General features: G+C 32.5%; 1 protein-coding gene across 7 annotated transcripts in view; it reads left to right on the top strand.

Moving 5' to 3' along the window:
* Positions 1-13336, top strand: part of fgd6 (FYVE, RhoGEF and PH domain containing 6) — a 50870-nt gene that overhangs the window by 8354 nt on the left and 29180 nt on the right. For 3 of the 7 annotated variants that reach the window (XM_073946088.1, XM_005164823.6, XM_073946089.1), the window contains 3 exons: positions 6422-6530; positions 12326-12393; positions 13170-13200. In XM_073946088.1, the coding sequence (XP_073802189.1) occupies positions 6422-6530; positions 12326-12393; positions 13170-13200 (208 nt within the window). Of the gene's footprint in view, positions 1-6418; positions 6531-12325; positions 12394-13169; positions 13201-13336 lie in introns of all 7 variants that reach the window. The other 4 variants (XM_073946087.1, XM_005164822.6, XM_017355021.4 and 1 more) reach the window with 2 other exon arrangements.

The raw sequence follows: 13336 nt of genomic DNA, 5'->3' as shown, positions 1-13336 counted from the left end.
TTGTATTATAATTTATCATTTGTTTTTAAGGCCTGTGATTGTACAATTATTTTAAAAGGATTCAGGGATAAGAAATTGTTCTGTTTGTAACTTTAATAACGATTAATTTTATTCAATTGTTTTATTATTTGCTATTCAGTTACTGTACCTGAATACTGTTAGACTTATAAAACGATAAAACACTGTTTATTGCAATTGTACCTTTTTTATTGTGTTCATCGATAGTTTAGTAGATTTAAGGAAGATGAACTCCCACTACAGAATCTAACATTAGAAATTCTTTCGAAATTGAAATATTACGTCATCAAGTGAAATTGTATTCATATTGTAATTTTATATATATATATATATATATATATATATATATATATATATATATATATATATATATATATATATATAAATGCTGTATACAATGTTCTCTCTCTCTCTCTCTCTCTCTCTCTCTCTCTCTCTCTCTATATATATATATATATATATATATATATATATATATATATATATATAACAGTTAAAGTCACAATTATTAGCACCCCTTTGAATTTTGTTTTCTTTTTTTAAATATTTCCCAAATGATGTTTGACAGAGCAAGGAAATTTTCACAGTATGTCTGATAATATTTTTTCTTCTGCAGAAAGTCTTATTTGTTTTATTTCGGCTAGAATAAAAGCATAAATTCATATATATGCTTGATTTTTCCAATACTGTGCAGGCCTAGTCCTGAAAAACAATAACATTCGAAAAAAAATGTGTCATAAACTGTATGCCTGATTAAAAAGCATTCTACTACATATGAAATATATCACAGACTAGGGCTTCGCAATATTGGAAAAAAATTCCATTGTAATATTTTATTTTCTGTGATTTATACTGCCATATTTCGCCAAATAACTTGAATAGCTCTATTTTGTAAATGTAAATGCAAATACATTTATATTAAAAATACATTTATAGTTAAAAAATATCTGTTAATTAACATTTTCTGTATTTTGTGATTAACTGTTTTTTCCGTTTATTTACGGTTGGGTGGGATGTTGACCTCTGCTCTGTGTTCTTTTGATGTTAAAAATTCAACTCTATAAATTAACAATGTGACTTTCATTGAAATTTTAGTAGTTTGAAATAATATAAGCTCTAAAAAATAATATATAGAGATATAAGTCTGTAAAATAACAGAAAATGTACTGGCAGTTTATTATAAGGTTTTTGTACCATAGTATACCACACTAACCCACACAATAGAGCACTTTAGAAGAACTTAAGCAAGTTATAAGAACTTTTAAAGTTTAAAAGTTGTTGGATGAAACATTAAGGCCCCATAATGCAATTCAAAAGCAAAAAAAGATGGGAAACAACAACAACATGAATCTCAAAATACGAAAAACACTTTTATATATTTTATATTTATGGATATTTTGTACAGTGTAGAGCAACGATATACACTCACCAGCCACTTCGTAGGTACTTTATTAGGTCCAACTTTTTGTTAATGCAAATTTTTTAATCAGCTAATCTCATGGCAGCAACTCACTGCATTTAGGCATGTAGACATGGTCACGACAATGTGCTGCAATTCAAACAGGGCATCAGAATCGAGAAAAAAGGGGATTTAAGTGACTTTGAACGGGGCATGGTTGTTAGTGACAGATGTGCTGGGATTTACTAAGAATGGTCCAAAAAAGAGAAAATATCCAGTGAGCGACAGTTCTGTGGGCACAAATGCCTTGTTGATGCCAGAGGTCAGAGGAGAATGGCCAGACTGGTTTGAGCTGATAGAAAGGCAACAGTAACTCAAGTAAACACTCGTTACAACCAAGGCATGCAGAAGAGAATCTCTGAAAGCACCTCACATCCAACCTTGAGGTAGATGGGCCACAGCAGCAGAAGACCACACCGTGTGCCACTCCTGTCAGCTTAGAACAGAAAACTGAGGCTACTATTCACACAGGCTCACTCAAAATTGGACAAAAATGTTTGCCTGGTCTGATGAGTTTCGATTTCTGCTGACACATACAGATGGCACGGTCAGAGCAACAACATAAAAGCATGGATCCATCCTGCCTTATATCAACAGTTCGGGCTGGTGGTTGTCATGGAGTAATGGTGTGGGAGATATTTTCTTGACACGTTTTGGGCATATTAGTATTAGAGCATTGTGTCAGCCTACCTGAGTATTGTTGCTGACCATGTCCATCCCTTTATAACTAGTAACCACAGTGTACCAATCTTTTGATGGCTTCTTCCAGCAGGATGGCTAGCCATGTCATAAAGCGCAAATCATCTCAGACTGGTTTTTGAACATAAAAATGAGTTCACTGTACTCAAATGTCTTGCACAGTCACCAGATCTCAGAGCACCTTTTGCGATATGGCGGAGCGAGAGATTCGCATCATGGATGTGCAGTCGACAAATCTGCAGCAACTGCGTGATGCTATTATGTTAATATGGACCAAAAAGGATTAAGGCATTTATGAAGACAAAAGGGGGTCTAATCCGGTACTAGTAAGGTGTACTAATAAAGTGACCATGATTGTAAATTAAAGAGTCTAACAGTATTCAGGTACAGAAATGAAACAATCATACAGTAAAGTTGTGTAGTCTTCGTTACATACAACCATGAAACCAAGTAGATTTTTGTTAAAGCAATGCAGTAATTCTTTGTGCCCAAATGCTTTAAACTCACTAAAAACACTTACAGTCACAGGCCTTAACAGCGCACACACAACTGATAAACTTTCACGTTTTTATGGTTAAAAAGAAATGACTCCTTAATTCTACCTGGTCAGCTATAATCCTGACTCGATCCTAAAACGATATTGTGCAGCTCTATCGCAAACAATGTCCAGTTATCCTGGAAATAATCTTTTTCAAGATAACTGGACATCGTTTGTGATATTGCACACATATCATAATTTTTAAAATTGTATTCAAGCTGTACAATAGTATACACTAAACAGCATCCTGTAGTATTGTGTTCTGAAAGCATCCACTATCTCTTATATCTGTGAGATTTTACTCAGGACGATCACTGGACTAGATTGGATAATAGGAGTCAGGCAGAATCACTTGAGTGAAACTTGATGTGTGCGCGCGTGTGTGTGCACGTGTGTGTGCGTGTGTGTGTGTGTGTGCTTATATAGGGATGTATTACTACATAATTGTTATTCAGTTATTATTGGTGTTCAAATCTGAATAAGGGTCGTAGTAAATTATTTTGTTTCCTTTCATATTTTTGTTGTAAAACATAGACCTAGCAATTAATAGTATAATATAATATAAAAAAAATATTAAAAATATTTAATATAGAATCTATCTATTTGGACTCTTATAATATAAAATAGAATAAATAAAATATTTTGGTAATTTATATTATATTATATTATATTATATTATATTATATTATATTATATTATATTATATTATATTATATTATATTATTTTATAAAATGATCTACATGGAAGTTATCTTTAATGGTTTTTAAAATAAAGCAAATAGCCTTTTAATATAACATACAACTTTAAAAAATTAAGATAGAATAACAATATTTTTATGTAATTAACTCAAATGAAATGCAATTATGCCAAATATACATATTTGTGTGTTGCGAGTTGTGTGACAGACCAATGTGGAAAAAGTCATTTAATTTACAATGAAATTTTGATTTGACACATTCCAGCTAATGGACTCCACCACATATATTAAATCACATTCACTGTAGTTTCTTAGGAACGACAGAAACTCTAGCTTGCGTATCTCTCTCTTTCTGTGTATGTGTGTGTGTGTGTCTTTGCTGAGTGAGTTTATATAAGCTGTAAACAAGAGCAGCTCTGTCTTGCAGCGGGAGAAAGAATGAGAGCGAGGGGAACCAGAAAGAGGGCAGAAAGTGTGTGAATGCAGAGAGTTTTATTTTGTGTTATCTGCTGCTGGATGCTCAAGGAGCAGTTCAGCCCAAAATGAAGATTTACTTTCTCATTCTCACGTCACTCCAGAAGACTTGAGGGTTTTTATGTGGAGTACATTAGAAGATATTTAGGTGAATGATCACACTGATCTTATATGAATGAATGAATGAATGAATGAATGAATATATTTTTTTAAACAAAATTGAACTTTTAAAAAGTATTCTTCCGTATTCTGAAGCCATCTGAAATTTAGGATTTGAAATTGTAGGATAAAATCTTTTCAATAAATGTGCAAAGATCCATTAGCTTTATTATATAATGTTATATTATATTATATTTTAATATTTTATGTTATATTATATTATATTATAGGGTGAATTCAGGTCAAATTGGTAATACTTATAGCAATACTAATACATTGGTCAAAGAAAAGTATCAAAATAAATTTAAAATAAAATAATTTTGGGTGAATTAAGGTCAGCTGGGACACATTTGGCAAAAAGTGTCTCAATTGACCTGAATTTGCCCTAAATTTAATTTAATTTAATACTTTTTTAGCCAATGTATTAGAATTGCTATTGGTAGTAGAATTATTTTAGAGCCATTTGTGTCAGAATAACAGAAACTCGGTTGAAATGATGGTAAACTACATGTAAAAAAGCAAAGTTGACTCAACTTAATATTTTAAGGCAACAAACTTCAGGACATTTTTTAGTTGACTCGACTTTCAACCCAATTACTGCACTTGACTCAATTTAAGTTAAGTAAGTAGGTTAAGTAAACTCAAAAATGCCCTGAAGTTTGTTGCTTTAAAATTATAAGTTGAGTAAACTTTATATGTTATAATTTTATATACATCATATGAACGAACGAACGAAAGAAAGAATGAATAAATCGTTTTTTTTAAGTAATTGGACCTTAAATAAAGTATTCTTCTGTATCCTGAAGCCATTTGAAATTTAGGGTTTTAAATTGTTCGATAAAATCTTCTCAAAATATGTGCAAAATCCATTAGCTAATATTATATTAATTTTATATTATATTATATTATATTATATTATATTATATTATATTATATTATATTATATTATATTATATTTTATTATTTTAAATTATATTATATTATATTATATTATATTATATTATATTATATTATATTATATTATATTATATTATATTATATTATATTATAGGTTGGATTTGGGCCGATTTGGCAATAGTTAATAGCAATTCATGCATTGGTCAAAGAAAACTATCAAAATAAAATCAGTTTAAAATAAAACAATATAGGGTGAATTCAAATCAATTGGGACACATTTTCTTGGTCATCTCAATGGTAAAAATATATCTAAATTCTCCTAAAATTCACCATTAATTTCAATTACTTTATTTTAATTTAATACTTTTTTTGGATAATGTAGTAGGATTGCTGTTGATTACTTTGTGTCAGAATAACATAAACTAGGTTAAAACTATGTTAAACTACACTGTAAAAAAACTAAGTTGACTCAACCTAATGGCAGTTCGACACAAATATTTAAAAATCAGTGTTGGGCAAGCTACTTGAAAAATGGAGTGAGCTAAGCTATTAGCTACTCCACTTTAAATGCTGCTTAACTACACTATATATTATGCAGGATTGTGCAATTATTTAACAAACCCTTTATTTTAACATGGTAAACTACTAGTCTTTTTGATCAATCTGTTGAACAGCTTCATTCAATTAAATATTTGAAAGGGCTTAAAATAGTTTGAGTCCACTTTGCAATGTCAGTCTAGGCAATCTTTATTGTTGTAGTTTGTGTCACAGTACATGGTGCTTAGCTATAGCACTGATTAAATAAGAGTAATGGCATGCTGATGCCGCTCTAGGTTTGTTTCTTTTATCAGCTATTTCCTCCTCATACGGTTTAAAGTATTTTTGTCTGGACATCAAATGTGAATCATCTATTTTCTTTCAGCTGTTGCCATCTAATTATTTTTAGTCCATGAAGTTCTTCCAAATAGAGCTATTCAAATCATCTAATTAAATTATATTGATATCTCAATTTATATCCCAACAAAACAAAATATCATGTCAGATTTTTCCAATATAGTTCAGCTCTACACCAAATGCTATTGTTTCTTGTGCCTGAATGCTTTAAACTCACTTTAAAAGTTTAACAGAAAAAAAACTAATTAAATTAATAAATTTTAAATCCACAGTAGGTCAAGTTTGCAATTAATCTACAAGCTCCTGGTCAAAAATTAATCCTTACTTGACAAGCAGATCCTGCAATGTGACTTTTGCAAATGCTCACATTGTGACATCAATACTGAAACGATATATTGTGCAGATCTAGATACCATATACTGTGTGTGTTTGTGTGGGTGGTTGGTTGGGTGCGTGCAAAAATAAAATAATTGATAAAATAATTATCTAAAATAATTGATGTGATAAAATAATGAAAGTAATCCAAACTCCAACACTGTGACTGGTCTGATTGTTTGTATTTTGGTTCTTCCTGTCTGGCAGCAGATGTTCAGTGAGTGCTGATCTATCAGAGGATGGACTGAGCTCTAATGAGGAAGACGGTGACAGCTCAGACTCCAGTAAAGAAGACATGAGACATTCAAAAGATAAAGAGGTACTGCACAACAACACAGTAGTAGAACAAACATCACAATCAAATAGATTGAATCACTGGCATGGAATTAGAGGAATGTTCCAGGTTTTCAGCTTTATCGACAGCATCTGTGATTGTTCTTTCCTTTGGCACAGGAAATAATTTCAACTCAATCTTTACCCTATAAACACATTTATTTTTTTTACAATAATCCATCTACAATTGAATTATATGAGGCAGGTTATTACATTGAAATACACACTGTTTTGAAAATAGAGCCACAAGCCTATTAATATGACCAAATTGTTTGAAAAAAAAAATAGCTAAATTAATTTAGGCCTTAATCGTTGTTGCCAATTTAGCAATTTTGTTGCTAGGTTTAGCAATTTTCATCTACCTTAGCAAATTTTTTTTTCATAAAAGCGCCTAGCAACAAATGTAACAAGTTTAAGATTTATTTGGCTTTTAGCAGCTATTAAAAAGTGACTCAAATCAAAGTGCAGTGACAATGTTGCAATGCGTTGATAATGAACAAAAACATGCCATATAATTAATTAAAGTTGAAAGGAATGTGTTTGATACTTTTGTATTTTTGTCTTAGTTCAGTGAAATCACTGTCCATCAAGACTATAGTCCCCTTCCATGAGTTCAAAATAATGAGAAAACTTCCATCACAGACATGTAAGGCTCTGCCAGCTTGGTTTTTGTGGGTTCCCTGGGAGCTCATTCTCTCATTGAAGGTGATTCAAAGAAGTTAGCCTAACTGTAATTCAGCAATTAATTTTTTAAAAGCGTATTAAATAATCTAAAAAAGTAACCTGCGTTATAGTTTTAAAAATGTAACTTAAATATTATTACTTAATTCTTTTTAAGTAATGCGTTACTTTACTTGTTCCTTAGAAAAGTAATATTATCATGTAACTCACATTACTTGTAATGCGTTGCTCCCAATATTGTTACAAACAGTGCTCTGAATATTGTTTCTGACCGAAGTTCTAAAACAATTCTTGAAAACAACTAAATATTTAACAAGGACACATTTTTGTGGGGGAAATCAATTTTCCTAAAAATATCTATTTAATGTAAAAAAAAAAGCACTATTGCATGCTGAATATTGCAAATAAACCCCTCAATTCAAATTTCACATCTGTATGACAACTTTCACTTATTTTTCAAACACAAATGAAGTTATTGTAATGTATTTTAATTCTAATAAGATATTTTTTTTTCTTGTTGAAAGTCCAGTCAACCAAAATGACCCTTCAGAAAGTTATAGATAAAACAGTTTGAATTAAGTGCTTCAATCCAAGTCATCTTAAGAAACATGATCAGGGCTGATTGTGTGATTTTTGACAAGCAAAACTGAAAATAATAATTTAAAAACTAACAAAAGTACCTATTATGCGGAGGCGCCAGTTAGGTGTGCTGGTACCTGTGCATTGTTGCGGGAACCGACCAGATTTCATGGGGCATGGGAATTTCAGAATAAATCGCGGCAACGGTCGATAACTCTGGTGCAATTTTGACAGGAGTGGGCGGACTCAAAATATCGCTACCAAGCGATGTTTGGTGCTGTCTGTGTTTGTGTATGTGTGTGAATGAGAGACAGTGTGGGGCTGTGTGTCTGTGTTCATACAGACAGCTTGTCATAGCATCTCCCCAAAATACTACACTGTGTATGGAAAGCTTCGTCGATGCACTGAGATATTGAATTGAACCGAATCGATGACATGATAATCGTAACCGAACCGAACTGTAAGACCAGTTTAGGTTTACCTCTACTATCATATCATAGAGCACAATTTATTAAGTAGAAGACAGTGAGTTTCAGACAGTGTAGAGTAATAACACGACACTCACAATCTGAAGTTCAGATTGGAGAGGAAGAACTGCTGTTACACAGGAGGGACATCCAGCTGTTGTTGGCCTGAGTGTGTAATGAAGGCGAGTTTGCAACTGCTGTGAGCACTCTGCTGGAATTACCCATCTGTCCGAGCCCGGGTCAAAGTGGGCAAGTAGGCAATGTCAACTGCAACAGTCACCTTTTCGTTCAAAAAATGGTTACCTGAAAGATACAATAACAAGAGACTTGTGTGAGAGAATCTTAATTCAGTTGCTGTTAATCTCAACAATAGATGAACTGCCCTGTAATATGCTTTAGTGATCTAAACCAATCCAAACAGGAGCTAAAATCTGTTAGGTTTCATTACAATGACTTTTTTTGCATTTTGAAAGAAGAACAAAAGTCAAAGGCTCCACTTACACCTGATATTACACTGCATTTTCATTAATGCTATTTCCAGTGTTAGCTTTAGTCGAAAACATTTTGAGCTTGACCACTTTCACCCACAAAAGTTCATTTCCACTTACTTGCCGAACATGTGATGATATTGGATTTACCAAAAGAGAATCAAAAACTACACTGTGTGCACGTTTGAGTCCCAAGTCACTGACATTTCCCATCCCTCTTGATCTCAAACGCTTCCTGTCAATATACTGTCTTGACATAAAAATAGTAAAATACCAATGAATAATGAACATATAATAAAAACAATTACTTACATTAGTGTGGTGCAATTTTATTGTAAGATCTAATATATCTGACAAAGCATTGCCTTTTCATTTTATGAAAATCCTTCATCAAATTGTGCCTTTGGATCCATAATAAATAAATAAATCCACTGTAAAATAAAGTAAACTTCCACTTTTTCATTACTTTGACACCAGAAGCAAAGTCTGTTTTTCCACAACTTGTTAATACTTGGTATCTTCAATGCATTTCATTGTTTGGTTTCTGTTGACCTGCATTTGCCTCTCATTATTTACATGCAATATTATGAATAAGTGGCCACAGCTAATCTAAAGCCAGTAATATATAAGCAGTGGGAAGACTTTAGAGCCACTATTACATAAAAAAATAGCACTACATTTTCTATTTTGGCAAATTGAATTCGATTTCTGAAACTTACACAATGTTTTTATAGTGCAGTTGATGACCCTTTATTGTGTCTAGACTGACTGACTGCTTGGTCATGAAACCACACTCTTTCAGTTCAAGTCTACTTCAGACCTTTTTTTAAATGCAACATATATGTGTGTAGAAAGCTGTGAGCACAAATACTACAGAATACACAAGACGTGCCACTCGTATATTTTTGAATAGGGAAAAGGGTTGGGGTCAATATGGCGAATGAAGCCCCATTTATTAATACAGGAGCCAATCATCGATCACTATAGACTGATGACTCTCCGTGAGAGAAGCTCAGACCAGACCAAACTTGTGCTTTTATGTGTTCACCAAACATACTGGAATCTCAGCAAATGCTTGCTTCCCAGACATAAAAAATATATTCACATAAAGCTTGAAATCTGTACTTAAATGAACTAAGTACACTTGAAAACAAAAGTTTTCTGGTTTTGTAATCTGTATGAAACTAATGTGAGTTACAGTCTGTCCTGTCAAACACACATCACATGACAGCAGCAACTACTCAAACATCTACAAACTTGTAAACAAAGGAGGAGATTCAACAGCGCGATCATTATCCAGAGGGCGATAATGTGTAGAATGGCTATGACTGAGGTTGGTGTCGTGATCTCGTTACTTTCGAGTGCACATGCGCATTAGCTTGGGCAACCTGAAGAAATGCTGATTTTGTTTGATTTGAACGTTCAGAAACTAAACTTATGAGACAGTTGTTGTTTAATTTTATTGGTGAGTCCAAATGTTTAATCGTTAACTTGGCAGTTTTGGAGAATTTGATGTTTCCCTATTCAAACAGAATGCCCGAGCATACTGCCTGAGAGGTGTTTCAAACATGGCTGTCGAGTGAAATGACTTGACTTGAAGGGACTTTAGTGAACAGAAGATAGGGGATTGGGCATGATAGGGCAAAGCTGGAGACTGGGAGGAGAGTTTTTAAAATGTATCTGTCAGTGTGGCCCAAAATGACTTCGCCCCAATGTAGATATTAAAAACAAAAGATACGATTAGTTGCTCCCTACAGTTAAAGCTAACAGATGCTAACTTAAAGTCCTAATTGATGTTTCAGAGTGCCTGCGGGGTCTCAAAAAGACTTGATTTCTTAAATTTCAATAAAAAATATTCAATTCACTGAAATATTGTGCTGTAGGCCCTAATTCATTTTAAACCAGCCTTATTTTTCCAATCAGGCTAACAGCCATCCAATAACCAGCAAAACATATCTAAACGTTTAACAAAAGTTTTATTTATTAACTCGGTTTACTAATATGGTTTAGTTATCATGCTTACAATAATATTTCTTTAAAAATGTTCTTCATGTATTTATTAGCTACCTGGTGAGGACACTGACCTGGACTGACTGTGGTGCATACATTTAGTTCATAATAGTTTTTAAACTTTTACATTTTTTAAAAAGAGAAGTTATATTTAAAAAAAAAACAGAATTTGCTTGTTTTGACAAATCTTTTAAAAAATATGTGGCTTAGAAATAACTCAATTTGACTTAATTTAATTTTTTAGAAATGTCATTTATAATGCTCCTAAAAAGGGCTTAAAGTCTTAAATTTGACTTGCTGACATCTGCAGATTCCCTGTGTTTAACAAACACACACTACCTAGGCAACAACAAATAATAACTTAACTTCTAGTTGATCATTTGGTATCAGAAGTGGCTTATAGGAAAGACAAAGTCCTCTAGATTATGCTTATTTTACTAAAATAAAATAGGATCATGCCTTGATGATTAATTATTCAGTTAGGACAGTAGGGTCAGACTTTGCTTAGACAAAAGTCTTATCACTTAACAGAGTACAGAATATAAAGTCATGTTGCGTTTAAAAAAGAAATAATATTGTGTATAACAACTTATTAATAAAGTCATCTGAAATGGCATAGAAAGCGTTCTTGCAGGACCCCCAAAGTTTATCAAGATTTTTTGGATTGATCTTCAATAAGGTTCATATCTGGTTTCTGGGCTGGCCACAGCATGAGGTGGAGTGGGGAGCACAAATGTCTTGATACATCATGCTGTTGATGTTGCCATCAACTCTGCAGATCTCTCGCACACCCCCATACTGAATGTAAATCCAAGTCATGATTTTTTTTCCCTTCACCAAACTTGACTGATTTCGGTGAGAATCTTGGGTCCATGTGGGTTCCAATAGGCCTACTGATGTATTTGTGATGATTGGGATGCAGTTCAACAGATAATTATTTGGAAAAATAAACTTTCTGACACTTTTTCAAATGGATCAACTAGAAGTCACATTATTACTTTTTGCTATTACCACTGGGATTGACGACGAGACTTTTATGAGGTACTGTAAAATCTTTACAAAACTTTAGTCAAGGGTTTCATGTCCCTGTAATATCAGGTGGAAGCAGGGACTTTTTTTGAGGCTATGATGATTTCCATTTTTGGGTGCCTTTTAAATATGTTGAGATGTCATCATGTTTTCATCTTTATTTGAAGAGAAGCTTTAAAAGAAAGAACATCTTTGTACAGAATTGGTAAGGTGTGTCCAGCAGACTTTCTGTCTCGAGATAATCCAGAGAGACTCCCAGACACACCCCGATTTTAGAAACAGGGGGTGCTTTCAGTCAAACTTTGTCCTTGTGCTTAGACCCTGATCCAAATAAAGACCACAACCTTTCACCAGCCCAAAACATCCCACACTCATGTACACAGAGAATTAGGGCATTTGTTTTGCCATGTGGCTGTATATTGTTTCAAGTCATGGTTGGATGTAGCAAATGTGTAAGTTAATGGCACTTTAGCTTATATTGTTTAAATGGTCTAACGTTTTAACAGAATTTTAATGTGTATCTTCAGGAGGTAGAACGGGCGAAGAGGAACAAGGTGGTCCACATCGCTATGGAGATCATGAGCTCAGAGAAAGTGTAAGTACTAATGTTCCATGATGTTTGAAAGGACAAATAATAACACAAGCCTTTTTAGATATACATTTCATTAAGAATGTTGTTATTCATATTTGGTAGTTTATATGTACTGATTTTACCATCTTCCTTTCCTTTATATTATTTCTCAAAAACAAACAAACAAATAAATAAATAAATAAATCTTATGAGTTTTTGTTAATGTAAAAAAAATCTGTTGAAAAATATCTAACTTCTGATTTCTATTCAAATACATTTTGATTTCTATTCAAATACAATTCTGATTTCTATTCAAATACATAGCACATAATATACATTTTTAAACAAATAATTATGAAATAAAATTAGCTTTTATTAATTATTCATTTGCCTAATTTATTTATTTTTATTTAAATCTAAATATCTGAATGTCTTTAAATATTTAAATGAAAATCAACAAAATTGTCAAGTTCGGTACTTGTTTGTGCCCTTTTTCAGCTCGTTTACATGAACAAATGTCTTGTTTAGTTAAACAATATATAGAAATTTAAATGTCTAAATGTGTATAGATATACTTTTAAAATAATTTAAACATACCTACATTAATATTAATAAAATGCAGATTAAATTACACTGAAAAATATCTGGACCAAAAACTACATTATTCAAACTTTCAGGTCATTCAGGTCTTTTTAAGCAAGGGACGATGTGGACACCAAAATGCTGGGGAAAGCCGAGGGGTTAAGGGGCAATATTTGGATGAATTTATGTTTTAATTGTTTGTTTGTGCATCTTTCCAGATTTGTGGATGTCCTGAAGTTACTTCACATCGTAAGTCATCACTGTTTTCACTGGCTCTACGTTTGCATCAGAGCAATGTTAATGTTTAGAGTGGAAGTGTATCTCCAGTCATATTGTTTGTGTGTTTTTATGCATTTCACATGAATGCATTCTGGAATATATTTTG

This window comes from Danio rerio, chromosome 4 (assembly GCF_049306965.1).
Source record: "Danio rerio strain Tuebingen ecotype United States chromosome 4, GRCz12tu, whole genome shotgun sequence".
NCBI lineage: Eukaryota > Metazoa > Chordata > Actinopteri > Cypriniformes > Danionidae > Danio > Danio rerio.
Note: the sequence above shows the minus strand (reverse complement) of the source record. Positions and strands in the feature narration are given on the sequence as shown.